The sequence below is a fragment of the Dreissena polymorpha genome, chromosome 2 (genome assembly GCF_020536995.1).
Source record: "Dreissena polymorpha isolate Duluth1 chromosome 2, UMN_Dpol_1.0, whole genome shotgun sequence".
Classification (NCBI taxonomy): domain Eukaryota; kingdom Metazoa; phylum Mollusca; class Bivalvia; order Myida; family Dreissenidae; genus Dreissena; species Dreissena polymorpha.
The window spans coordinates 125,825,457-125,853,160 of record NC_068356.1 but is presented as its reverse complement, the minus strand read 5'-3'; the positions used below and the strand labels follow the sequence as shown (position 1 = coordinate 125,853,160).

Genomic DNA, 27,704 nt, shown 5'->3' with positions numbered 1-27,704 from the left:
TTGTGTATGTTTGTACTAAGTTTTATTTCTTATTTAACATCTTCAACAAATAATATAAATTAACAACATACATCGCAATAACCCGTCGAATATAATTCATATGGAATGTTTAATAGCTTAAATACCAAAGAAGTAATTCATATAATATTGGTTAAAAACTAAAGCAAAGTGCTCATATATGAAGTGGGAATAAACATTGTATACGAAAAATTAAGCAGTCCATATCCTATGTTATGACAGAGTGATTTTATATCTTTTTTTTAGTCGAACAATCTGCATTAATTTCAAAATTTCTATACACACTGCTAGAAAATACACACTTTATAAATGTTTAAAATACAAACAAACTCAAATGAGAAATGAACATTACCAATACAGAAACAATCTACATATTGCATTAAATTATTGCAGACAACAGCAACAGATTCGTTCAAAATGTAATTAACAAATACCAGGTGATTGTCTAAATTATTCATATTACTTATTGAAATAACATGGCCTATAAATCAATAGCATTTATTCCATACAGCAATTAAGCTTATTTACATATTGGTCGCATATTGTTACGGTACTGTCTTGATTATAAGGATTGACTATAAGACAGAGCCCCGTATTTAAAAATCAGAATGAACATGAAAATGGTTAAAATAATTCTTTGAATGCAATGAGGAGATGGAAAAAAACAAATATGGCATTCTTGAAGTGTTATCACTTTCTAGAGACAAACGGACATGAACAAATTGTATACAGCATATAACTTGATTACAACTAGACGCTGGAATTGTACATAGACATTGAAATTGGAAATGCATACATGCATATTAATAAAAACAACTAGATATGCTACAAGGAATACGGAAATAAACTTGTACAGCAGCACAGAAGAACTAATAAAAGAACATGCAAGCAATATTCTTATATCTGTTTATATACAAATATATAAGTTTTAAACAAAACATATTTTTTAATAATGATAATTATAGACTTTTATAATGGAAGAAAAATAAGCAGTGCTAGGGAAAACCGGGCTTAATGCATGTGCATAAAGTGTCATGCTGTCAGTTCTGGCTAATCAAGGACAACACTTTCCGCTTGATGGAATTTTTCATGTAAATGAAGTTTCTTCTAAACAACGTTCCAGTTAAGGTTGAAAAGGTACTATGTCAGAGACAGATTCTCACACATCAAGCATCACAGTATGATATGGACAGTACCTAAATACCACTCACAATTAAACAGGGCAAGCACTTTTTTTATAAAAACACTTCTGATATAACATTTTTCACTCATACAGGAGTTAACAAGGAACATCAAAACTTATTTTTTTCCTATTTTTTTCACAGTAATAACAATTAGTCAAATTTGTATTTTTTATAAACTTTAGGTCTACATCATTTTTCCATGTTTTTGGAAATTAATTGCAATATACGTTATGGAATTATAAGAATTTAAACTAATAATAATGACAGGAAAGTTTCAAGAGCTTGCAAGTATTTTTTTAATTTATTCAATTTTTCCAAACTCAGATTTCTGAATTTAAACTTAATGCAATTCATAAATTTTTATGCACAACAGTTGAGAATACTGCAAACAATGTGAGGTGTAAGATTGATTAATGCAAGACCAGGACTAAACTACTGCGTAACTCTTATATGAATGACTAGCATACTGAACACTGCTGCAAATACATTACCATGGGAACATATATTGCATAATTATGGACATTAATTTACAAATAAAATCACAAGTATGTATTGCTTTACAATAACTGGTAGCACTAATTGCTGCTCTTTAAAATCGATTTCAACACTAAAAATAGCAAAATAATTTGATTAAATAACATTTTGCTATTTTTGTCTATACATATATATCATTTTGACTATGAATATCTAATACAATACTGTAGATATCCTACTAATATCAAATAAACAATAAACTTATGTAACCTACAAACTTTTCAAAATTCAAACTTAACAGATTAATTTGATTCAATACGATCTTGCTACTTTAGTCTTTATATTATTTTGACTTAATACTGTAAATATCTAATAAATCTATTAACTTTCCTAACCATACAACTTTGCAAATATCAAACTTAATTAAATTAATTAAATAAGTACTAATCTTTTAATTCTATAACAAACAAAAACAGATAAGCATTTTTTACAGCAAGTTTTAAGCCTGATCTTAACCGACTTGTTCATATAATTCTGTACATTTTGAAGTATGCCATTAAATAACGTTATTTTGTCACTTCTACCAATAGGAATAGTTCAGTAAATTGACAATAACAAACAGTATAACTTATATCTATATGTAAACGATTTGTCTATGTCAAATATTTAAATTAGACACAAACGTAAAATTGTAAGTTTCTCAATCTGTGAACAGGTAACTTGACCATTTCCCACTTAGAAGCAAAGGGAAAATGGCTTTGTGCAAACAGCATAAAATCAGAACCGCCTTCGAGTAACTGGCAGTCTGTTCATGTTTTATGCTGTTTGCTGCTAATCAGTATTTAAGGGTTTGATAAGAAACCATTAAAATTTAAATCTACATGTAGTAAGAAAGGCCTTTAATTAAAAACAAGACTATTGCCAAGCAATATATGTCCCCTACCGGCTCCACCATTGTCAGAAATTCCACCATTGTCAGATTTTTTAAATTTATTTGTTGCCATAGAAACCAGAATTTTTGACGAAGAAACAAAATGAAATGATGTGCATAATGTCCATAATGCCATCTATTCATGTTTTAAGTTTCATGAAAAAATATGAAGAACTTTTAAAGTTATCGCAGGATCCAAAAAACCACCCTTTTCAGCAGTATTTCTAATCTATTTGTTGCCATAGCAACCATAATTTTTGATGTAAGAACAAAATGAAATGACGTGCATAGTGTCCATATTGCCATCTATCCATGGTTTATGTTTCATGAAAAAATATTAAGAACTCTTAAAGTTATCGTTGGATCCAGAAAAGTGTGACGAACTGACTGACAGAATGCAAACCATAAGTTCACCGGTAGGGGAAAATAGTCACAATAACTTTTTAAGGGACCAAAAATGCGTCAAAATACATATCAAAGGGTTAAACACATTAACCAACTAAAACGCCAAGCCTTTATCCTTACAACAACTGTATTGACATATGTAGTATTTCTGTTATTTAATGGCACACTTACTATGTGGGTTATACATGTAAATTAGCTACTTTCGGGTAACACTGGGCTTCATGCATGCTCATACAGTGTTGTCCCAGTACAGCTAATCAGGGCTGACCCTTTCTGCCAACACTGGGGTTTTGTTTATAAGATGTTCGTTCAATAAAAAAAAACTCAATCAAAGCTGCAAGTAACGGTATCTAACCTGGTGAATCTGTGTGGAGTGCAAAGGTTACTCTAGGACAGCACTTTACACACATGCATTAAGCCCAGTTTTCACAGAGTGATGCACATAATTAGTATTAATTGTCTAAATTTTCTATTGCATCAGGCTGGTAAAAAATTCAGAATATTCACAAAAGTGACCCCACAAGGCACAAAATTGAACAAATTTCAAATATTACAACACACTGTTTTCACTGACATTAAGGGTTCCAAAACACTATGTTAATATTGAATCAAAATAAATTAATAGTTATTGCTGATTAACACAAAAGGACTGACAAACTAACATTTAACATAAAACAAATCAGACAAATCCTCAAATGTATATATATGTGTCTCGCTCTGTGAAAACAGCACTTAACTCATGTGCATAAAGTGTCATCATAGATAAGCCTGTGAAGTCCGCACAGGCTTATCAGGCAGGGAGAACACTTTCGCATTGAGTGAATTTTTGTATTAAAGATACTTAACATAAACATTAAATAAATAAATAATCCATAAAAGCAAGAGTGTCATCCTAGATCAGCCTGTGCAGACTGCACCTGCTTATCTGGGTCAACACTTAAAAGTACATGATTTAACCCTTTCAGTGCGGGAACCGAATTTTAAAGGCCTTTGCAAACAGTTTGGATCCAGATGAGACGCCACAGAACGTGGCGTCTCATCAGGATCCAAACTGTTTGCTATTCTGATAGTATTCTTTGAAAAAATAGAAGAAAATGCTAATTTTAGAAATTCTGCATACGACATTTTAGCAGACGACAAATTTCCCAGCATGCAATGGATTAAGCCCAGTTTTCCCAGAATGAGACTCAAATATTAAAATCTGAAACAGATACAGTCCCTTTAAAACTATCAGCGATAAGAAGGAGATTTTACACAAATGTACCTATGAAAAAAACTTTTTCATAAATTATATCATCAATTTGATTAAAAATAATGCAACTCTCTGAAGCCATTTACACATGTTTGATAACAACAACACATATTGCTAATATTCCAAATAATCATTAACAGTTAACATCTAGGAAAACACAACACTATCAATTACAAGCCAACAAGTAATTGAGAAAACTTTAAAGTCTTCATAAAAGATTTACAGCACGTTAAAACATTACTGAGCACTTATTTAAGGAATACAAAAAACACAGACCCTGACCTCTATAGTAGGCAAGGGTAAAAGTGAAATTCGGTGATATGTTTGAGTGGTCTTACACAGGCAGTGTATCAGAATGTGTGTTGTTGAACATATAACAAGTCATGTTGGCAGTTTACCACACATAAAAAAGTTTACCGAAAAATAGCTTACTAGAATAATTATCCCTTTTACCATTTAGATACGTATTTTGACGCATTTGTAGTCCCTTAAAAAGTTAAATTTATTCAAAGACCTGTAATACTAAATTCAAGTTTTAAATTCTTCATTTCCAACCCTTAGTTACTAATGAGCAGCAAACAGCATACAACCTGAACAGACTGAGAGTTACTTGCAGGCTGTTCTGGTTTTATGCTGGTTGCAAAAGCCATTTTCACTTTGCTTTAATGGGGGAAAGGGATAAATATTGGTCCAAATGTTAACAAAGGCCACAGTCTGTTAATATGAAGGATTGGGAATGATAACACACAACTACTATTTCAGTAACCAAACATTGTATGAGTTGTTGATGCAAAATGAAACAGCTAAATCTAGTAAAAATCAGGTAAATCTATATAAGGTAGATCAAAGAAGGGCATCAAGTTGCAAGAAACATACAAACAAAACAAAAGATGTGATCAAAACTGAATTTCAGGGTAAACTTTTTTTTAACAGACATTTAACAGACATTAAACAGATATTTTAAGCAGATCTTAAACTTGCACTTGACATATCTGATAGATAAAATGCTTAACAAAATGTTCAGCAAATGTCTCAAATTTAAAATGATAAAACTTTTGTAGGATTTTTTATATAACAATGTTTGAATATTTTACATAACATTGTGCAGCAACAGTATTTTATCATGTGGTTTTCTATTTTGACTAAAATAACCACATATAAAACATACTCTTTGCATTACCTTACTGTAAGGAAAATCAAACTATGAGCAATAAGATGAGTTAATCTCTGGGAAAACCAGACTTATTGCATTTGCGCAAAATATCATCTCAGATTAGACTGAGCAGCCCGCACATGCTAATCAGGGTAACCAGATTCTTGAATAGAATTTATCATTAAAAGAAAGTCTCTTCTGAACCCAAAAAACAAAGTCTAGGCAAAAAGTGTCATCCCTGATTAGCCTGTGAGGACAGGTCAGTTTAACCTGTGACCATTCTTAACACACATGCATTGAGCCTGGTTTCCAGAGACCGGCTCAAATCAGTGAAACTAATTTTAGACATTCTTAACATAAGTGTGAAGAACACATTTATTAACAAATGCAGAATATTGAACCAGTCAAACACAGGGAATCAACATGTATTTTCACACACCAACATTAAGGCTTTTAACAAGAAAAATAATTGACAAAAACATTGTCTGACTGATAACTGACCTGACTTTGAGTGGGGCCAAATGCATGACGAGGGTTGAATGTAAAAATGTGGCAGGTAATCACCAATGTTGTATCAGATACAATAGTTTGAGTTGTGTTCTGAGAAACTGGGCATACTGCATGTGCGTAAAGTGTCGTCCCAGATTAGCCTGTGCGATCTGCACAGGCTAATCAGGGACGACACTTTCCGCCTTATTTGGATTTTTGCTAAGAAGAGACTACATTTAAACGAAAAATGTCATAAAAGCGGAAAGTGTCGTCCCTGATAAGCCTGTGCGGACTGCACAGGCTAATCTGGGACAACACTTTACACACATGCATTATGCCCAGTTTTCTCAGAAAGCGATTCCTTGTGGGGTTAAATTAATGTGTCTAAAGTATTATCCCAAATTAACCGGTGCTGACTGCACAGGCTAATGTGGGACAACACTCATATGCATTAAACCATGTTTCCCCAGAAGAAGGCTCATTCAAATCAACTTAACTGTAGATGATAGAATGAAAGAACTGGGTGAAGGGGGGGGGGAGACAGAAACCTATCCCTACGCACTGATTCTGTTGTTGTTGATGGGGGATAACAAGTTACATTTGGTATCCATCACAGTCTATGCTGTTCTTCTGTTGTTGTTGATGGGTATAAATTTACACCCTGATTTTGTTGTTGTTGATGGTTGACAACCATAAACTCTGCTCCGCTATTCTGTTGTTGATGGGTTGGACATTCTACACTGTGATTCAGTTGTTTTTGATGGGTGATAACTATTTCCTTACAATCCATGCAGATATTCTGTTGTTGTTGATGGTTGATACTCAACCTACACTGTGATTCTGTTGTTGTTGATGGTTGATAATCAACCTACACTGTGATTCTGTTGTTGTTGATGGTTGATAATCAATCTACACTGTGATTCTGTTGTTGTTGATGATTGATAATCAATCTACACTGTGATTCTGTTGTTGTTGATGGTTGATAATCAATCTACACTGTGATTCTGTTGTTGTTGTTGATGGGTGATAACGAGTTACGCGGTGACCCCATGCTCTCCTGCTGTATGGCACTGATGATGGGACCGATGGCTTCCCACACCTTGCCCAGCTGAAATAATAGCACACAAGACTGCAGCCATGCCACATAGATGACTAGTTATAATGAGCTGCTTTCTGGAGAAGCTGGTCTTAATGAATGAGTGTCGTGCCAGATTAGAACGTGCAGTCCACACAAGCTAATCAGGGAACAACACTTTCAGCCTAAGATGGATTTTCACAAAGAGGAGACTTCCTTAAAATGAAAAATTCCATATTAGCCTGCGCAGTCCTTGATAAGCCTGTGAGGCATCAAATCTAGTTTATAAAATATGCTGCATTAATATTACAGTCATGAAACCTAGATAACTAGTTTTAATATTGAAGGTGAGATAATATTGCAGGTCAACAATTTATTTAAACAAATGTCTGATAATAGAAAGGGGTAATCACGTGACAAACAAGATGGCGACGTCCATGCCAAGACAGGTATTTTTCGCGGTTTTATATCCTTGATTACTTTTATTAATTGTTAAAATGCCGCTCACTTTCCAGCCATATCGGCAATGAAGTCATTAGCATTGTATCTAATTAATATTCACTCTTTATATCGACTTAACTCGCGAAATTTCTTAACACAGTATTATGTGAAGTTGGAATAAGACATCAATTTGGGAATAAATTGTGGTTTTTCAAAAGTGCATTATATGCAGTTTTATATGTTGTATTTATTTAGTTTGACAAATTATAATTAAAACAGATACTTTCATATATATTAGCATCATTTAAATTGATTTTACTGCAAAACTGGATTTTTTTTTATTTAAAAAAAAATCCTCATGAAATAAAACTGTGTCCATGCAGGGCATGGACACAGTTTAAAATACAGTTAAAATGATAAAAATACAATAACTGTTAATGAAAAAGTAATGGAATTTGCTTATTAAGCTTGAAGTATATATACATTATTACAAAAATAAATTCAGATCATAAAATGAATTGTTTTGTTTGAGAAAATCACCAAAATGATGTCCATTTCCAGTTTGATGTCTTATTCCAACTTCACATAATACAGTGTTCTTAGCAGGTCCCACAATTACAGCTCCTGCTCAGAAAATTTACACAGATCAAAGTGTAAAGAGCGATTATAAATAGAAAGTTAATAAATTTCTTGCTTATATGGCTGAAAAGTGAGTGGTATTTAAACAATTTATATAATCTTAGCATGTTTAATGATGACAGGCAAAAAAAAGGTCCTTCTAGTGTAAATGCACCAAAGCCATAAAAAGAAAACTGCTGGTCCCTTAGTGGCTATGTTTTCAACTGATTAGATTCATTACCAACTTTGATAAGATTAGAAAAAAGGTTCTAAGCAAGTTAAATGATGAATGGGCAAAAAAGTGATTTTAAGAGTGTTCACAATATTACATATATAACAAACTGCTGAACAGCTGGCATCAATGTTTTAAAGACTTGAATAAAAAAACTTTAAAGAAAAAAAATGAGCAAATTTCATTATGATTGTGCAAAAACTGTGACTTTTAGAGTGTTCATGAGCTTTTTCATTAATTTGACCTAGTGACACTTAATTGTGTAGGGACCAACCGTCTAACCATACGATGAACATGTGAAAGCAAAATACGCCCACTTCTTTCAATGCAGGTATAATACAAATTTTAATTATGCTACTTTTTAAACAACTTTATACTTTCCCAAAATTAAAAAGATCTTGGACCCCAAAGCATGCAATTAATCATTTAACAGGAGCTGAAGAAATTTAATGAGGTATCTTCAAGTCCCCATGCTACACAAATTCTCCATTTTAGACTTTTATTTCAATTTTAAATATTAACCTCAAAATTATTGCACAATTTAAATTGAATTAGTTTAATATTCAAAATTAGGACAAAAAACTAAAGCTGTTTTACACTGTGACTTATACACCCACGGTGCTTTTTCAGCTTTCAAATGCACACAACTCAAGAATATTTGGATCATACGGAAATGAAAAGTGGCTTGCCCATTTACACTTCATGATGCTGGCATGCCGTGCTTCAAATAAATTAAGGTCGCCATGGTGTAATGGATATGGTGTCCGCCTAGCAACCGGGAGGTCACGGGTTTCATCCCAACCATGGGAGCATTCTTCAGATCTTCCCCAAAGACACCAAGTACTGGTTCTAGGCCCAGGAAACAGACTCGAGAGCGTTTATATAAGCCTTAGGCTTTCGATGCAATCAAGCTAAAATAAATAGGTTTAAACTAAATAAATTGTTTGTGAAATGTTGGCAAAGTTTGCTCCGCACAATTTTGAGAACAAAGTGACAAAATGCCAAATCAATGTTGGGGTAAATTGAAGCCTCAGTCAGGAAATTTTGATAAAATGCATGTGCGTAAAGTGTCTTCCAAGATTAGCTTGCTTAGTCTGCACAGGCTTATAAGGGACCAAACTGTCCGCTTTTAAGGTATTTTTTGTTTTTAAAAAGCCTCTTCTTAGCATAAATCAAGTTTTGGAGGAAAGTGAGGTTCCTGGTTAGCCTGTGTAGACTGCACCGGCTATTCTGGGCTACCACTTAAGCACATGCATAAAGTCCAGAAAGAGACTTTTTCTGTTACACACTGTGCGCTGTATTCAGATATCTTGTATCTTGTACACTAACCTCGGAGTGTGACTGTGACTGTACGGTGGCAGTTGCCTCCAGTACCTCATACACGATGTCCAGGTTGGCGTGTATCAACTGGGTCTCCATCTGCAGGCAGTGCAGGCTGTAGTAGTTACGGTTCTCCATGTTGGCTATCTGACTCTCCTGGTCCAGGATCTTCTGTTCCAGCTGCTCTACTGTGCCCACCTGTTGGGAAATGATTGAAGTTCAATATGAAACTCAATCTGGGATAAAATGGCTAAATGCAAAAGTGTTAAGTGTCGTCCCAGATTAGCCTGTGCAGTCCACACAAGCATATCAGGGATGACACTTTCCACCTAATCTGGATTTTTTCCTGAAGAAGAGACTTTCTTTCAATACAAAATTCCATACACAAGATACAAGTCGTCCCTGAAACGCTTGTGCAGACCGCTTTACATTGGCCTTAACACAAATAATTTAAGCCCCATTTTCTCATAGTGAAGCCCATGTACGACTACAAACAAAACAATTTAGACTCAACTAGTTCATTATTTTTACTAAAAAAGCTGTGCAAGCCCTAGCACGGTTTGCATTTAAGCTGAAAAACAACACAATTTCAATTTAAAATCAACCAAGCTTATTCAGAATTTTAGTTTACAGTTACCTTAGACCATATAGAAACAAGACTATTGCCAAGAAATGTCCCTTACCGGTGATGAAACTCCACCATTTTCAGATTTTTAGCTCACCTGAGCGATAGCTCGAGGTGAGCTATTGTGATCACTCAGCGTCCGGCGTCCGTCCGTCCGTCCGTATACAAATTTGTAAACATCTTCTTCTACTAAACCATTGAGCCAATTTCAACTAAATTTCATGTGGAGCATCCCTAGGTCATGGGACAAAAGAATTGTTAAAAAAATTTGATCACATAACCAAGATGGCCGCCATGACCATATATGGTAAAAACCTTAAAAAATCTTCTTGTCAGAAACCGCTCATCAGATTTTCAAAAAATTTCACAGGAATGACCTTTGAGGGCTCCCCTGAAAAAGTTGTTCAAAGAAATTTGATTCGTCAAAAAATATGGCCGCAGGAGCTCGTTGAACTTTGCATGTTTATTCGTTTTTGCCTATTTTGTGAAAACTTTCAAAAATCTTCCACATTTTTTGTCCGATCCTTTCCAAATTTGCACAGTGTCTTTATATCAATGAGGACACAAACCCTACAAAAAATGAGCATTATTGGTCCATGAAGTACAGAATTACCTCCCCTTGAATTGAGAAAATGGTGTTTATGCAATAAAGTCCAAATTTTTCATCCAATTCTTTCCAAACTTGTGAGGATTTAGCATGGTTCAAACAAGGGAAACAACTACGGTTTATGCATGTTCTTTTTATTACAGATTTGCCTCCCTTTAATTCATTCAAAATCTCATTTTACAGCAGAGATTCCAAATCTGACCTGTAAATGAGCCCCATATTTACTGCTGGTGCTATGTTACCTTTTCCCATTTGATCATTCTTAAGTATTGGTCTTGTAATGCTGCTACTGCTACTGCTACTGCTACTGCTACTACTACTACTACTACTTCTACTACTACTACTACTACTACTACTACTACTACTACTACTACTACTTCTACTACTACTACCACTACTACTACTACTACTACTACTACTACTACTACTACTACTACTACTACTACTACTACTACTACTAGTACTACTACCACCACAACTGTTCATGTTTATCTCCGACACATATTTTTAGGTCACCTGTCATGAAGTGACACAGTGAGCTTATGTGATCGTGTGATGTCCGGCGTCCGTTGTGCGTGCCTGCGTGTGTCCGTGCGTCCGTCTGTCAACAATTTGTTTGTGTAGACAGTAGAGGTCACAGTTTGCATCCAATCTTGATGAAATTTGGTCAAAATGTTTATCTTGATGAAATCCGGTTTGGGATTGTATTTGGGTCATCTGGGGTCAAAAACAAGGTCACTAGGTCAAATAATAGAACAACCTTCTGTAGACAATAGAGGTCACAGTTTTCATCCAATCTTTATGAAATTTGGTCAGAATGTTTATCTTGATGAAATCTGGGTTGGGATTTTATTTGGGTCATCTGGGGTCAAAAACTAGGTCACTAGGTCAAATAATAGAAAAACCTTGTGTAGACATTAGAGATCACAGTTTTCATCCAACCTTTATGAAATTTGGTCAGAATTCTTGATGAAATCTGGGTGGGATTGTATTTGGGTCATCTGGGGTAAAAATCTAGGTCAAATAAATAGAAAAACCTTGTGTTGACAATAGAGGTCACAGTTTTAATCCAATATTTATGAACTGTGGTCAGAATGTTTATCTTGATGAAATCTGGATTGGGATTGTATTTGGGTCATCTAGAGTCAGGAACTAGGTCACTAGGTCAAATCATAGAAAAACATTGTGTAGACAATAGAGGTCATAGTTTTTATCTGATCTTAATGAGTCAGGTGAGCGATTCAGGGCCATCATGGCCCTCTTGTTTTATATATATTTGTTGCCATAGCAACCAGAATTCTTGACGTAAGAACAAAATGAAATGATGTGCATAATCTCCATATTGCCATCTATCCATGTTTCAAGTTTCATGAAAAATATGAAGAACTTTTTAAGTTATCGCAGGATCCAGAAAAGTGTGACGGACAGACTGACAGACAGAGCGCAAACCATAAGTCCCCTCCAGTTTCACCGGTAGGGGACAAAAAATGCTAACCCAAGATAAACAAGACTATTGCAAAGCAATATATGTCCCCTACCGGCTCCACCATTGTCAGAAATATTTATTATTTGTTTATATTTGTTGCCATAGCAACCAGAATTTTTTACGTAGGAAGAAAATGAAATGACTTGCATAATGTCCATATTACCAGCTATCCATGTTTCAAATTTCATGAAATAATATGAAGAACTTTTAAAGTTATCGAAGGATCCAGAAAAGTGTGCAGGATCCACCATTTTCAGCAGTATTTCTAGTCTATTTGTTGCCATAGCAACCAGAATTCTTGACGTAGGAACAAAATGAAATAACGTGCATAATCTCCATATTGCCATCTGTCCATGTTTCAAGTTTCATGAAAAAATATAAAGAACGTTTTAAGTTATCGCAGGATCCAGAAAAGTGTGACAGACTGACGGACTCACGGACACACATACACACAGAGCGCAAACCATAAGTCCCCTCCGATGAAACCGGTAGGGGACAATAAAATGTCAAATAACTACAAACAAAATTTCAGCACAGAAACCCCATACAGTTGTTCATGCTTTAACATTGTCTACAGTACAGTATTGTTGTTTATCTGCCAAGAGACAACCCATCTTTATTATGAACAGCTTTAATATCACTCATGTTAATACAAATAGGATTCAATAGCTTATCATTAGAACTACAAATGTTCGTTAATTGGTCAATATTTCATGTATCATCATTTTCATAAATGTGTTGACAGATCCATAAATCCTATACAGTGCCCTAAATCTCCTACAGAGCTTTTGCTTCCATACCTCTAAGATAAATGCTGCTAAATGTTATGGATACAGTGTCCACCAATTGACCAGTAGGTAATGGGTTCAATCCCTACCATTGCACCATTCTTATGAATTACCACAGAGACACCAAGTACAACCCAGGAAACAGACTCAAGGGCGTTTCAATAAGCCAAAAGATTTATATTCAATGATGGTTAAGTAAATACATTTAAATAAAATTACCTCTGCGCTCTGTACAGTTGCTGACATCTTTTTCTTCTTGTACTGCCCCATCTTCTGTACGGCCCGTTGATGGTCCTGCAGTACACCCTTCTCATGACGCTCACATAGATCCTGCAAACAGGAACAGCATGTAAAACATAATACACATGTGGGAGAACAGCACACAGGAACAGCATGTAATACATAGTCCACATTGGGGAGAACAACAAATAGGAACATCATGTAACATATAATCCACATTAGGGAGAACAGCTAACAGGAACAGCATGTAACACATAGTCCACATTGGGGAGAACAACAAATAGGAACAGCATGTAACATATAATCCACATTGTGGAGAACAGCAAACAGGAACAACATGCAACACATAATCCGAATTGGGGAGCAGAACAAACAGGATCAGCATGTAACACATAATCCACATTGGGGAGAACAGCTAACAGAAACAGAATGTAACACATAATCCACATTGGGGAGAACACCAAAAAGGAACAGAATGTAACACATAATCCACATCAAGTAGAACAGCAAACAGGAACAGCATGTAACACGTAATCCACATTCGGGAGAACAGCAAACAGGAACAGCATGTAACAAATAATCCACATTGTGGAGAACAGTTAACAGGAACAGCGTGTAACTCATAGTCCATATTGGGAAGAACAACAAAAAGGAACAGCATGTAACACATAGTCCACATTGGGGAGAATAGGAACAGCATGTAATACATAATCCCCATTGGGGAGAACAACAAAAAGGAACAGCATGTAACACATAATCCACATTGGGGAGAACAACAAAAATGAACAGCATGTAACACGTAATCCACATTGGGGAAAACAGCAAACAGCATGTAACATATAATCCATATTGGAAGTGCAGCAAAGATAACAAGAAACCGTCGCAGACGGGTGATGCTTCCCAAAGTTTTTTTTGTCACAATATTGCACTATATATTCAGATAAAAGGAAATGTCTAGTAGTTGGGGAGGGGGGGGGGGCAAGAATTGCACTATATGTACAATTTATGGAAAATTTCAAAGTGCCATAACTCTGTGAAAAATCATCCGACCAGAACGGCTGATATTATGCACATCTCCTCTTGGTAGTGAATCTTCCCATAAAGTTTAATTGAATTCCGGTCATTAATTGCTCAGAAATAGCCCAGACATAAATTGTGCACGGACGGACACACGGACACACGCACGGACAGACGAAGTGGCGACTATATGCTCCCCCCAAAAAAAATTTGGGGGTGCATAAAAAGCATGTAACACCTAATCCATAATCATTGGTGAGAACAGAAAATAGGAACAGCAAACAGGTAAGTTCCATACCACATTGACTGGAATGAGATCTTTATGTCAAATTGCCATTTTGGAATATTATTAATGCATTGAAGTTTAAAGGGACGGTCAACCACGAATGACGAAAAAAGAAAAGTTCTAAAAAACAGTATTTTTTTACAATTGTTAGTTAATATTGATTAAAATATCACAACTGGTATATCACATTACTGGAAAAAAGTTCATATTTTCAGTATATTCATTAATTAAATTTTGCAATGTGAAATTGAAAGTAAATCACAAAAATAGGTGACAAAACGATTTACACACTATAAATAAAGTAAGTAGATTGATCATTTAATATATAAAATATATACAATTCACTACGCATGCACAATTTGGATTTCTGGGTTTACAATGTGTCGATGATGATCAATCTACTGGCGTCATTTATAGTTAACTGTTATTTAGAGAAAGGCCATTAGTATTAAGTTAATTCTATTAAGCAGATTCAATAAATTATTTAATATATGCATACCCAGTTTATATTATGTCAGAAGCCAACCTGGATGCTTTCCCATCCAGACATACCCATGCATGCATTCAAACTAATTTTCGATCCAAATGCCTGTGGTGTCTTGTGGGAAATAAATGGAAGCAAAGGACACTGAAACTGAATGGTAACCACCAACCAACTTTAAATGTAGATGACATTAAAATCTTTACCAGAGCATTTTTAAACAAGAACGAAATAGCCTTGTTCCGAAAAAACTTAGCTTAATGCATGTGAATATAGTGTTGTCCTAGATTAGTCTGCCCAGACACTTAGCTTAATGCATGTGAATATAGTGTTGTCCTAGATTAGTCTGCCCAGACACTCTTCTTAGCAAAAATCCAGTTTTGGGTAAAATGTTATACCTGATAATCCAGTGCAGACTGTTTTATACACTTAATGTACATACATTAAGACCAGTTTTCTGGAACGCAACTCAAATAACCTTCAGTACAAGATAATGACCTTACCCGATAGGATTGTATGAGATCTAGCAGTGCAAGAAGATATACTTACCCCATAGGATTGTATGAGATCTAGCAGTGCAAGAAGATATACTTACCCGATAGGATTGTATGAGATCTAGCAGTGCAAGTTGATAAACTTACCCGATAGGATTGTATGAGATCTAGCAGTGCAAGATGATGACCTTACCCCATAGGATTGTATGAGATCTAGCAGTGAAAGATGATGACCTTACACAATAGGATTGTATGAGATCTAGCAGTGCAAGATGATAAACTTACCCGATAGGATTGTATGAGATCTAGCAGTGCAAGATGATAAACTTACCCGATAGGATTGTATGAGATCTAGCAGTGCAAGATGATAAACTTACCCGATAGGATTGTATGAGATCTAGCAGTGCAAGATGATATACTTACCCGATAGGATTGTATGAGATCTAGCAGTGCAAGATGATAAACTTACCCGATAGGATTGTATGAGGTCTAGCAACAGTGATAACTTCTCCACAACCTGGTCTTCTGTATCATTGGCCTGCAAAAAGATGGATCAGTTGAGAACAGCATAGTACATTTGTGAAAAGTAATCATCGACATAAATCATTATCATCATTATCATAATCACCATCATCATCATCGAAATCAGTCATCATCATCATCATCATCATCATCAAATCATCATCATCATCATCATCATCATCATCATCATCATCATCATCATCATCATCATCATCATCATCATCATCATCATCATCAAATCATCATCATTACAAATCATCATTTTCAACATCATCAAATCTCCTCCTATCAATCATTATTATGCTCAACCTTCTCACTGTCAGTACTGCTCAATCAATGATTGTCAACTCAGGTATCCAGGGCACAAAAAATATACTAAAAAGTCCCTCTGAGAAGTGAGTATTGCCGGATGCCTTCCAGTGTATTTTTCATACCCAGAGTAAATTGTAGTATACTTAAGAGTAGCCGGGGTTTTTGAAAGAAGTACATCACCTGACAATAATCAATTGAGCGTTAGCCTATTACCTCCTTTGCGGCCTTGTCCCCTAGTGCCCCATACTCCACTGACAGGTGCTTGAATCCCTTTTTGAGGTGGCGCCACGTCTCGTTGGAACCACAGGACCAGGAAGAGACAGGTGTGGCGTCGTTACTCATGGAACTACATCAAATATCAACATGGAGTCATTACTCATGGAACTACATCAAATATAAACATGGAGTCATTACTCATGGAACTACATCAAATATCAACATGGAGTCATTACTCATGGAACTACAACAAATATAAACATGGAGTCATTACTCATGGAACTACATCAAATATCAACATGAAGTCGTTACTCATGGAACTACATCAAATATCAACAGGAAGTCATTACTGATGGAACTATATCAAATATCAATATGAAATCATTACTCATGCAACTACATCAAATATCAACATTGAGTCATTACTCATGGAACTACATCAAATATCAACATGGAGTCATTACTGATGGAACTACATTAAATATCAATATGGAGTAATTACTTAAGAAACTACATCAAATATCAACACTGAGTTGTTACTGATGGAACTACATCAAATATCAACATGGAGTCATTTCTCATGGAACTATATCAAATATAAACATGGAGTCATTACTCATGGAACTACATCAAATATAAACATACAGTCATTACTGATGAAACTACATCAAATATCAACATGGAGTCAAAACTCAAGAAACTACATCAAATATCAACATCGAGTCATTACTCATGGAACTATATCAAATATCAATATGGAGTCATTTATCATGGAACTACATCAAATATTAACATAGAGTCATTACTCATGGAACTACATCAAATATCAACATGGAGTAATTACTTAAGAAACTACATCAAATATCAACACTGAGTTGTTACTGATGGAACTACATCAAATATCAACATGGAGTCATTTCTCATGGAACTATATCAAATATAAACATGGAGTCATTACTCATGGAACTACATCAAATATCAACATACAGTCATTACTGATGAAACTACATCAAATATCAACATGGAGTCAAAACTCAAGAAACTACATCAAATATCAACATTGAGTCATTACTCATGGAACTATATCAAATATCAATATGGAGTCATTTATCATGGAACTACATCAAATATTAACATAGAGTCATTACTCATGGAACTACATCAAATATCAACATGGAGTCATTACTGATGGAACTACATCAAAAATCAATATGGAGTCATTACTCATGCAACTACATCAAATATCAACATTGAGTTGTTACTGATAAAACTATATCAAATATCAACATGGAGTCATTACTCAAGAAACTACATCAAATATCAACACTGAGTTGTTACTGATGGAACTACATCAAATATCAACATGGAGTAGTTACTCATGGAATTATATCAAATATCATCATGGAGTAATTACAAATGGAACTACATCAAATATCAAAATGAAGTTGTTACTCATTGAACAGCATCAAATATTTATATGGAGTTCTTACTTAAGGAATTATATCAAATATCAACATTGAGTCATTACTCATGGAACTACGTCAAATATTAATATGGAGTTCTTACCCAAGGAACTATATCAAATATCAACATGGAGTCATTACTCATGTAACTATATCTAATATACATATGGAGTAATTTATCATTGAAGTACATCAAATATCAACATGGAGTCATTTCTCAAGGAACTATATCAAATATTAACATGGAGTCTTTACTCATCAAGCTACATCAAATCATATATCAACAATTACCAACCATGGATCATTTAAAAAAAGAAAAACTTGAGGAAGTTCTTTTAAATCAGTAAAAATTAACTCACTAGCTATTTCACACACATGAATTTTGATTAAAAATGTTTGAAATAATTAATATTGTTAAAATATTTGTTTCTTTCTTTAAAAGCAAAAAAAATCCATTAGATTTCAGTCAGAAAGATTTATCTAAGAAAGTCACTGAAGTTCCACTCAAGTTATGATCAGGACTAAACAATTACAGGCTCAATGTATGTTCCAGGTTAAATTTCTCAATTTATGAATTAAGATGGTATCAATACAAGCACATTTTATTGCTTATTGCTCAAGAAATGATATCATCAAACATACTGAATGTTATCTTAATTACAATGTCCCTTGGAACTCTCAACAAAACATCTACTTGATATAACCATTAAAAGATCTGCTACCATAACACATACTCGGAAGTGTTAAATCATCGGCCAACCATCCCCTTTCAAGCACCCTCTTCAGTACTCCGTAATTACAGTTGCAAACTCAATTTTAGTTAATATCTAGGATATAAAACACTTGACATAAGGAGGAAGTACAATTACAGTAGCCTACTCATACTTAGTAACCAAGTCTCATTCTGGAAAAACAGGGCTTAATGCATGAGCTGTAGAGACGGACTAATAAGGAATGAAACTTTAAACTTTTATGGAATTTTTTGTTTAAAAGAAGTCTCTATTTAGCAAAATTCCAATCTAGAAAGAAAGTGTCATCTCTGATAGGCCTGTGCGGTCTGCACCGGCTAATCTAGGACGACATTTTTCAAACATGTATTAAGCCCAGTTTTTCCAGAATGTAGGTTATACCTTGTAAATAATCAAGAAAATAAAAACTTGACATGTGGAGGTTGTACAATACCTCAGTTCCTTTCCAAACTGCAACATATCACTTGCATAGCTTGTGGCACGCAAAACCATGCGTTCGCAGATGTCTTTTAACTTTGACAGACTGTTGAATAGCATTTTGATGTGTTCCTTGCTGTTGCTAAGTTGTGTCTGGGTATCCATGGGAACCAAATCCTGAAAATATAAAAACTTAATGACAAGTTTTTTTAAGTGACATTATATACTGTATGTTAACTTTGTTTTCATTGTTTCAAAATAATCACTTCTAGGACTATCGTATTAAAATGATTAAGTTATATGGTCCAACCATCTTTCTTGGATATCTTGTGATAAATTCTTTAATCTAAATATAACCATGTGCATAACATATTTTATTCAGTTTTACAGAAAATGTGGAGTTGTTTTAGCTTTTTGATGAAGAGGCAATAATCCACAAACAACAAATGGTGAGAAATTGAAATCTTGTCTCAACACAAAAAGCATTAGAATTGATCATCGGATGCTGTAAATTTTATTAAATTTGTAACATCGATAAGTAGGATCTCCTGAATTTATTTTGTTTTCTAAAATTAAAGAAGAAATACAAAATACCTTAACTTTATTTGCATTATAAAATTAGTAAAATAAATGCATGTTTCCTAGAAGTACCTTAGCCCTACTTGCAAGATTGCTGGTCATAAACTCATCCGGAATTCCTCGGAAAGTTTCCCGGATTTTCTGTTGGCAATCCTGAAGAAAAAGCACTTTTGTTAACATACTTTTACCTTCACTCAAAAGAATTAATTAGCTGACATATACACTTTGAAATAATACTAGCAAAGTTGTGAGAAAACTAGTCTTTATGCAATATGCGTAAAGGTTGTCACAGATTGGACTGTGCTGTCTGCAAAGGCTAATCAGGAACACATATTCTGCTTAAAAGGATGGTTGTTTAGTAGATACTCTATATACTGTAAACAAAAATTCCATACAAGTGGAAAGTGTTATTCCAGATTTGCAGACTGCACAGGCTAATATGGGACGACACTGTATGCACATGCATTTAACCCAGCTTTATCACAGCATGGCTTTTAGATGAGCAGGGACCAAATTTTAGCAATGTAGCATGGTGTTGCCCAAAAAACATCAATAAATCAGGACACTGTTACTGCAAGTTTGCGAGTAAGTAAACTTTATAAAAAGTGAACCATTTCTGATTTTTTTTAATCACAGTTTAAATAAATATTAAATTACTATTCACAAATATATGCAAATTTAAAACAAGTACCAAGAAAAAAATATTAGCAGCATGGAATTTGCAGCGCATAAGCAGGGTTTGATTCATATGCATAAGTTTAAAGCTCAAACCTTTTTTTAAAGGTATGTTTCTGAGAAAATTAGACTACAACATCTAATGAAAAGTAATAATTCCAAAACAAGAGGGCCATGATGGCCCTGAATCGCTCACCTGACTAACCAAATACAATCCCAACCCAGATTTCATCAAGATAAACATTCGGACCAAATTTCATAAAGATTAGATGAAAACTGTGACCTCTATTGTCTACACAAGGTTTTTCTATAATTTGACCTAGTGACCTACATGTAGTTTTTGACCCCAGATGACCCAAATACAATCCCAACCCAGATTTCATCAAGATAATTATTTTGATCAAATTTTTATAAAGATTGGATGAAAACTGTGACCGCTTTTTTATACACAAGGTTTTTCTATATTTTGACCTAGTGACCTCATTTTGACCCCATATGACCCAAATACAATCCCGGCCCAGATTTCATCAAGATAAACATTCTGACCAAATTTCATGAAGATAAGATGAAAACTGTGACCTCTATTGTCTAAGCAAGGTTTTTCTATTATTTGACCTAGTGACCTAGTTTTTGACCTAGAGACTTAGTTTTTGACCCCAGATGACCCAAATACATTCCCGGCCCAGAAGATAAGATGAAAACTGTGACCTCTTTTGTCTATGCAAGGTTTTTCTATTATTTGACCTAGTGACCTAGTTTTTGACCTAGTGACTTAGTTTTTGACCCCAGATGACCCAAATACAATCCCAACTCAGATTTCATCAAGATAAACATTCTGACCAAATTTAATAAAGATTGGATGAAAATTGTGACCTCTACTGTCTACACAAACAAATTGTTGACGGTTTTTCTAGTATTTGACCTAGTGACCTAGTTTTTTACCTCAGATGACCCAAATACAATCCCAACCCAGATTTCATCAAGATAAACATTCTTACCAAATTTCATAAAGATTGGATGAAAACTGTGACCTCTATTGTCTACACAATGTTTTTCTATTTTTTGACCTAGTTTTTGACCTAGTGACCTAGTTTTTGACCCCAGATGCCCCAAATACAATCCCAACCCAGATTTTATCAAGATAAACATTCTGAAAAAATTTCATTAGATTGGATGAACACTGTGACCTCTACTGTCTACACAAGGTTTTTCTACTATTTGATCTAGTTTTTGACCTTAGTGACCTAGTTTTTGACCCCAGATGACCCAAATACAATCCCGGCCCAGATTCAATCAAGATGAACATTCTGACCAAATTTCATAAAGATTGAATGAAAACTGTGACCTTTACTGTCTACACAAGGTTTTCCATTATTTGACCTAGTGACCTAGTTTTTGACCTAGTGACTTAGTTTTTGACCCCAGATGACCCAAATACAATCCCAACTCAGATTTCATCAAGATAAACATTCTGACCAAATTTAATAAAGATTGGATGAAAACTGTGACCTCTACTGTCTACACAAACAAATTGTTGACGGTTTTTCTATTATTTGACCTAGTGACCTAGTTTTTTACCTCAGATGACCCAAATACAATCCCAACCCAGATTTCATCAAGATAAACATTCTTACCAAATTTCAAAAAGATTGGATGAAAACTGTGACCTCTATTGTCTACACAATGTCTTTCTATTTTTTGACCTAGTTTTTGACCTAGTGACCTAGTTTTTGACCCCAGATGCCCCAAATACAATCCCAACCCAGATTTTATCAAGATAAACATTCTGAAAAAATTTCATTAAGATTGGATGAACACTGTGACCTCTACTGTCTACACAAGGTTTTTCTACTATTTGATCTAGTTTTTGACCTTAGTGACCTAGTTTTTGACCCCAGATGACCCAAATACAATCCCGGCCCAGATTCAATCAAGATGAACATTCTGACCAAATTTCATAAAGATTGAATGAAAACTGTGACCTTTACTGTCTACACAAGGTTTTCCATTATTTGACCTAGTTTTTGACCTAGTGAACTAGTTTTTGACCCCAGATGACCCAAATACAATCCCAACCCAGATTTCATCAAGATAAACATTCTGAAGAAATTTCATAAAGATTGGATGAAAACTGCGACCTCTATTGTCTACACAAGGTTTTTCTATTATCGACCTATTATGTGACCTAGTTTTTAACCTAGTGACCTAGTTTTTGACCCCAGATGACCCAAATACAATCCTAACCCAGATTTAATCAAGATAAACATTCTGACCAAATTTCATAAAGATTGGATGAAAACTGTGAACTCTACTGTCTACACAAACAAAATGTTCACGGACACACGCACACACATACGGACGCCAGACATCACACGGTCCCATAAGCTCACCATGTCACTTCGTGACATGTGAGCTAAAAATGAAAGCCAGAGTTATGGCTGAGCCATGACTCTGGCTTCCATTTCTTCATTGAGGGAATGTTAATTTTACAAGAGGCGCTCTTGTAATTAACATTCTGTCAATGAAATATACCTACCTTCCTAAATAGTTTCAAGTCGATACCAATATAACTTAACAAGTTTTTCGGACTAATGAAATTACAAAAATGAACACAGAATTATACAATGTCAAACTTGAAAAAAGGGCATATCTTTTGTAATTTAGACTGATAAAAACTGTACTTACAATACTTCATATCATAAGGAAAATGCCTGCAATTGTGAATGTTGTACAAACAAGTTATGATAAATAGACAGACATACAGAATGAGCAAAGAACAGACAGGGGGACAGAAATCCATGGCCTTTCCTGTATACCACCTTTACTACCTTTACTAAAAATTATAGGGTATAATGAACTTTGTTTAATTTCATTGACATAAACAATTTTCTGCTCAGAAGCAAATTGCAAATGACTTAATGCAAACATCATAAATGTAACCAGCGTAAAACCAGAACAGCCTGCGGGTACATGTAACTCGCAGTCTGTTTATGTTTTATGCTGTTTGCTACTCATCATTATATTTGGATAGGAAATGAAGGCTTTAAAACTTGAACCTAGAAAGAGTGTTCTTTGATTTGATTTTCTATGGACTAAAAATGCATCAAAGTGCATATCCAAGTTGTAAAGCTGAATATATGGTAAAGATAAGATGGGTGTACGATTTAAATTTGACATACCGAACCGCTGAAAGAGAGGAAAAACTGCACAAGTTTGTCATCATGCATCTGAGGATGGTGTGATATCATGTTCAAGTAGCGCCGCAAGCATTTCAACCGATGCTCTATAAATTCTCTGTTCGCTGAAAATGACAAATATGGAGATCTTAATAATCACCTTTGGATACACAACGCTTTCTGAAGGATCTTTGTTTGAAAATGATTATCTCACATTTGAGTAGCACATTGGGAAAACTGGGCTTAATGAATGTGTGTTAAGTGTGATTTAATTTAAGACCTTTCTTACTTAATTCAAGTTTTAAAAGGGTTCATTTCCAACCTTTAGATACTTATGAGCAGCAAACAACATAAAACCTGAACAGACTGCAAGTTACTTGCAGGCTATTCTGGTTTTATGCTGTTTACACATAGCCATTTTCACTTTGCTTCTGAGAGGGAAATGATTAAGTTCCTTTTGATGTTTATCAGTATAGTCCATAGTTACATGTGCGCTCCGACATTTCTATTTTGTCTCAAAACTCAACTTATGTGACTGTCAATAACAAAACTGTTACATGTATGTGGCTTAATTTTACTTTTGACTTCTAAATGTGACCTTAGAGGTTAGGAGACTGGGGATACATGCAACCCAAAAGCCAGTCCCTGATTACCCATTAAGCACAGTAGGCAACTCTCTAAGGGCACCCCAATATTTAGGGGCCTCATGAGGCCTTGACAAAAGAATTTTTTACCCACTTAGCTTAATACAATGACTTTTCAATGCCAGTTATTGTACATCAATGCTATGTTTCGATTGAAGACTTGACATCCTAGCACGCATATTTGTCTTACCAAGTGACAATTATTTATTATCTGCAAGACTGTTTTGCTGGTGATTTCGTTTTCAAGATGTCATTTGATACCTATAAAAGGACATTGTTACATTTCATGACTTGCCAGCCTTGAAAGGCTAAATGAACGAATGAATTCGACTGGGAACTGGTGTTCTAGTAGGCACTAGGTCGACTACGGGCCTTGGGTGTGGGCCCCAAAAGTTTCACTGCCTATTCCCCGCCACGGTGCTAAACCTCGTACAACTCCTTATATTCACACTAAAGAAACTGTTTATGTCACAATTTGATTTTGAAATGTTTAATCTGCTCACCGTCACTATATCTGTGTGATGATGTAAGATTTTAAAAGTTACAGGGTGCTGCATAAAATGTGCAGGGCAAAAAGCCAGACAAGGCGGTTTTCTTATAATATGATAAATTCAAGAAAAAGTCTGAGTGTTGCACGTATAATTAAGCTTTTTAATTACAGCTTTTTCATTTGCCATTTTCAACAAAATATTACATTTTGTAAGATTGCTGCACTTTTTCTGGTGACAAGTGCAGATTAACATCTCTTGTGAAGCAAGAAAAAGCAGAATGCAGCATGCTGCTATTTCACTCAAGATCTATCCCTCAGGCTCCATTTTTGAACATCAGATTTATTTAAGCCTTCCACTGTGAAAAATCAAGACCTGATGCACGTGCATACAGTGTAGCCTAGAGTACCCTGTGCACACATACAGTGTAGCCTAGAGTAGCCTGTGCACACATACAGTGTAGCATAGAGTAGCCTGTGCACACATACAGTGTAGCATAGAGTAGCCTGTGCACACATACAGTGTAGCATAGAGTATCCTGTGCACACATACAGTGTAGCAAAGAGTAGCCTGTGCACACATAAAGTGTAGCATAGAGTAGCCTGTGCACACATACAGTGTAGCGTAGAGTAGCCTGTGCACACATACAGTGTAGTCTAGAGTAGCCTACACACACATACCGTGTAGCATAGAGTAGCCTGTACACACATACAGTGTAGCATAGAGTAGCCTGTGCACATATACAGTGTAGCATAGAGTAGCCTGTTCACACTGACAGTGTGGCATAGAGTAGCCTGTTCACACATACAGTGTAGCCTAGAGTAGCCTGTGCACACATACAGTGTAGCCTAGAGTAGCCTGTGCACACATATAGTGAAGCATAGAGTAGCCTGTGCATACATACAGTGTAGCATAGAGTAGCCTGTGCACATATACAGTGAAGCGTAGAGTAGCCTGTGCACACATACAGTGTAGTCTAGAGTAGCCTGTGCACACATACAGTGTAGCGTAGAGCAGCCTGTGCACACATACAGTGTAGCCTAGAGTAGCCTGTGCACACATTCAGTGTAGCATAGAGTAGCCTGTGCACACATACAGTGTAGCCTAGAGTAGCCTGTGCACACATACAGTGTAGCGTAGAGTAGCCTGTGCACACATACAGTGTAGCCTAGAGTAGCCTGTGCACACATACAGTGAAGCATAGAGTAGCCTGTGCATACATACAGTGTAGCATAGAGTAGCCTGTGCACATATACAGTGAAGCGTAGAGTAGCCTGTGCACACATACAGTGTAGCATAGAGTAGCCTGTGCACACATACAGTGTAGCCTAGAGTAGCCTGTGCACACATACAGTTTAGCGTAGAGTAGCCTGTGCACACATATAGTGAAGCATAGAGTAGCCTGTGCACACATATAGTGAAGCATAGAGTAGCCTGTGCATACATACAGTGTAGCATAGAGTAGCCTGTGCACATATACAGTGAAGCGTAGAGTAGCCTGTGCACACATACAGTGTAGTCTAGAGTAGCCTGTGCACACATACAGTGTAGCGTAGAGCAGCCTGTGCACACATACAGTGTAGCCTAGAGTAGCCTGTGCACACATTCAGTGTAGCATAGAGTAGCCTGTGCACACATACAGTGTAGCCTAGAGTAGCCTGTGCACACATACAGTGTAGCGTAGAGTAGCCTGTGCACACATACAGTGTAGCCTAGAGTAGCCTGTGCACACATACAGTGAAGCATAGAGTAGCCTGTGCATACATACAGTGTAGCATAGAGTAGCCTGTGCACATATACAGTGAAGCGTAGAGTAGCCTGTGCACACATACAGTGTAGTCTAGAGTAGCCTGTGCACACATACAGTGTAGCATAGAGCAGCCTGTGCACACATACAGTGTAGCCTAGAGTAGCCTGTGCACACATACAGTGTACCGTAGAGTAGCCAGTGCACACATACAGTGTAGCATAGAGTAGCCTATGCACACATACAGTGAAGCCTAGAGTAGCCTATGCACACGTACAATGCAGCCTAGAATTGCCTGTGCACACATACAGTGTAGCATAAAGTAGCCTGTGCACACATACAGTGTAGCATAGAGTAGCCTGTGCACACATACAGTGTAGCCTAGCGTAGCCTGTGGACACATACAGTTTAGCGTAGAGTAGCCTGTGCACACATACAGTGTAGCCTAGAGTAGCCTGTGCACACATACAATGTAGCATAGAGTAGCCTGTGCACACATACAGTGTAGCCTAGAGTAGCCTGTGCACACATACAGTGTAGCCTAGAGTAGCCTGTGCACACATACAGTGTAGCATAGAGTAGCCTGTGCACACATACAGTGTAGCATAGAGTAGCCTGTGCACTCATACAGTGAAGCCTAGAGTAGCCTATGCACACATACAGTGTAGCCTAGAGTAGCCTGTGCACACATACAGTGAAGTGTAGAGTAGCCTGTGCACACATACAGTGTAGCTTAGAGTAGCCTGTGCACACATACAGTGAAGCATAGAGTAGCCTATGCACACATACAGTGTAGTCTAGAGTAGCTTGTGCACACATACAGTGAAGCGTAGAGTAGCCTGTGCACACATACAGTGTAGCGTAGAGTAGCATGTGCACACATACAGTGTAGCCTAGAGTAGTCTGTGCACACATACAGTGTAGCCGAGAGTAGCCTGTACACACTTAAAGTGTAGCGTAGAGTAGCCTGTGCACATGTACAGTGTAGCCTAGAGTAGCCTGTGCACAAATACAGTGTAGCCTAGAATAGCCTGTGCAAACATATGGTGTAGCCTATGCATGCAGGGCTTTTCACCCTTATATAACAGGGCCGAAATTCT

The 27,704-nt window shown here is 35.9% G+C and overlaps 1 protein-coding gene across 1 annotated transcript in view; it reads right to left on the bottom strand.

Moving 5' to 3' along the window:
• LOC127868893 (sorting nexin-8-like) overlaps positions 1-27,704 on the bottom strand; it is a 34,526-nt gene continuing 6,822 nt past the window's right edge. The window contains exons 6-13 of the mRNA XM_052411035.1: positions 23,729-23,850; positions 19,947-20,027; positions 19,312-19,472; positions 16,664-16,796; positions 16,086-16,154; positions 13,318-13,428; positions 9,602-9,790; positions 1-7,014 (exon numbers count right to left, since the gene is read on the bottom strand). Coding sequence (XP_052266995.1) covers positions 6,898-7,014; positions 9,602-9,790; positions 13,318-13,428; positions 16,086-16,154; positions 16,664-16,796; positions 19,312-19,472; positions 19,947-20,027; positions 23,729-23,850 — 983 coding nt within the window. The 3' untranslated portion in view covers positions 1-6,897. The remainder of the gene's footprint in view (positions 7,015-9,601; positions 9,791-13,317; positions 13,429-16,085; positions 16,155-16,663; positions 16,797-19,311; positions 19,473-19,946; positions 20,028-23,728; positions 23,851-27,704) is intronic.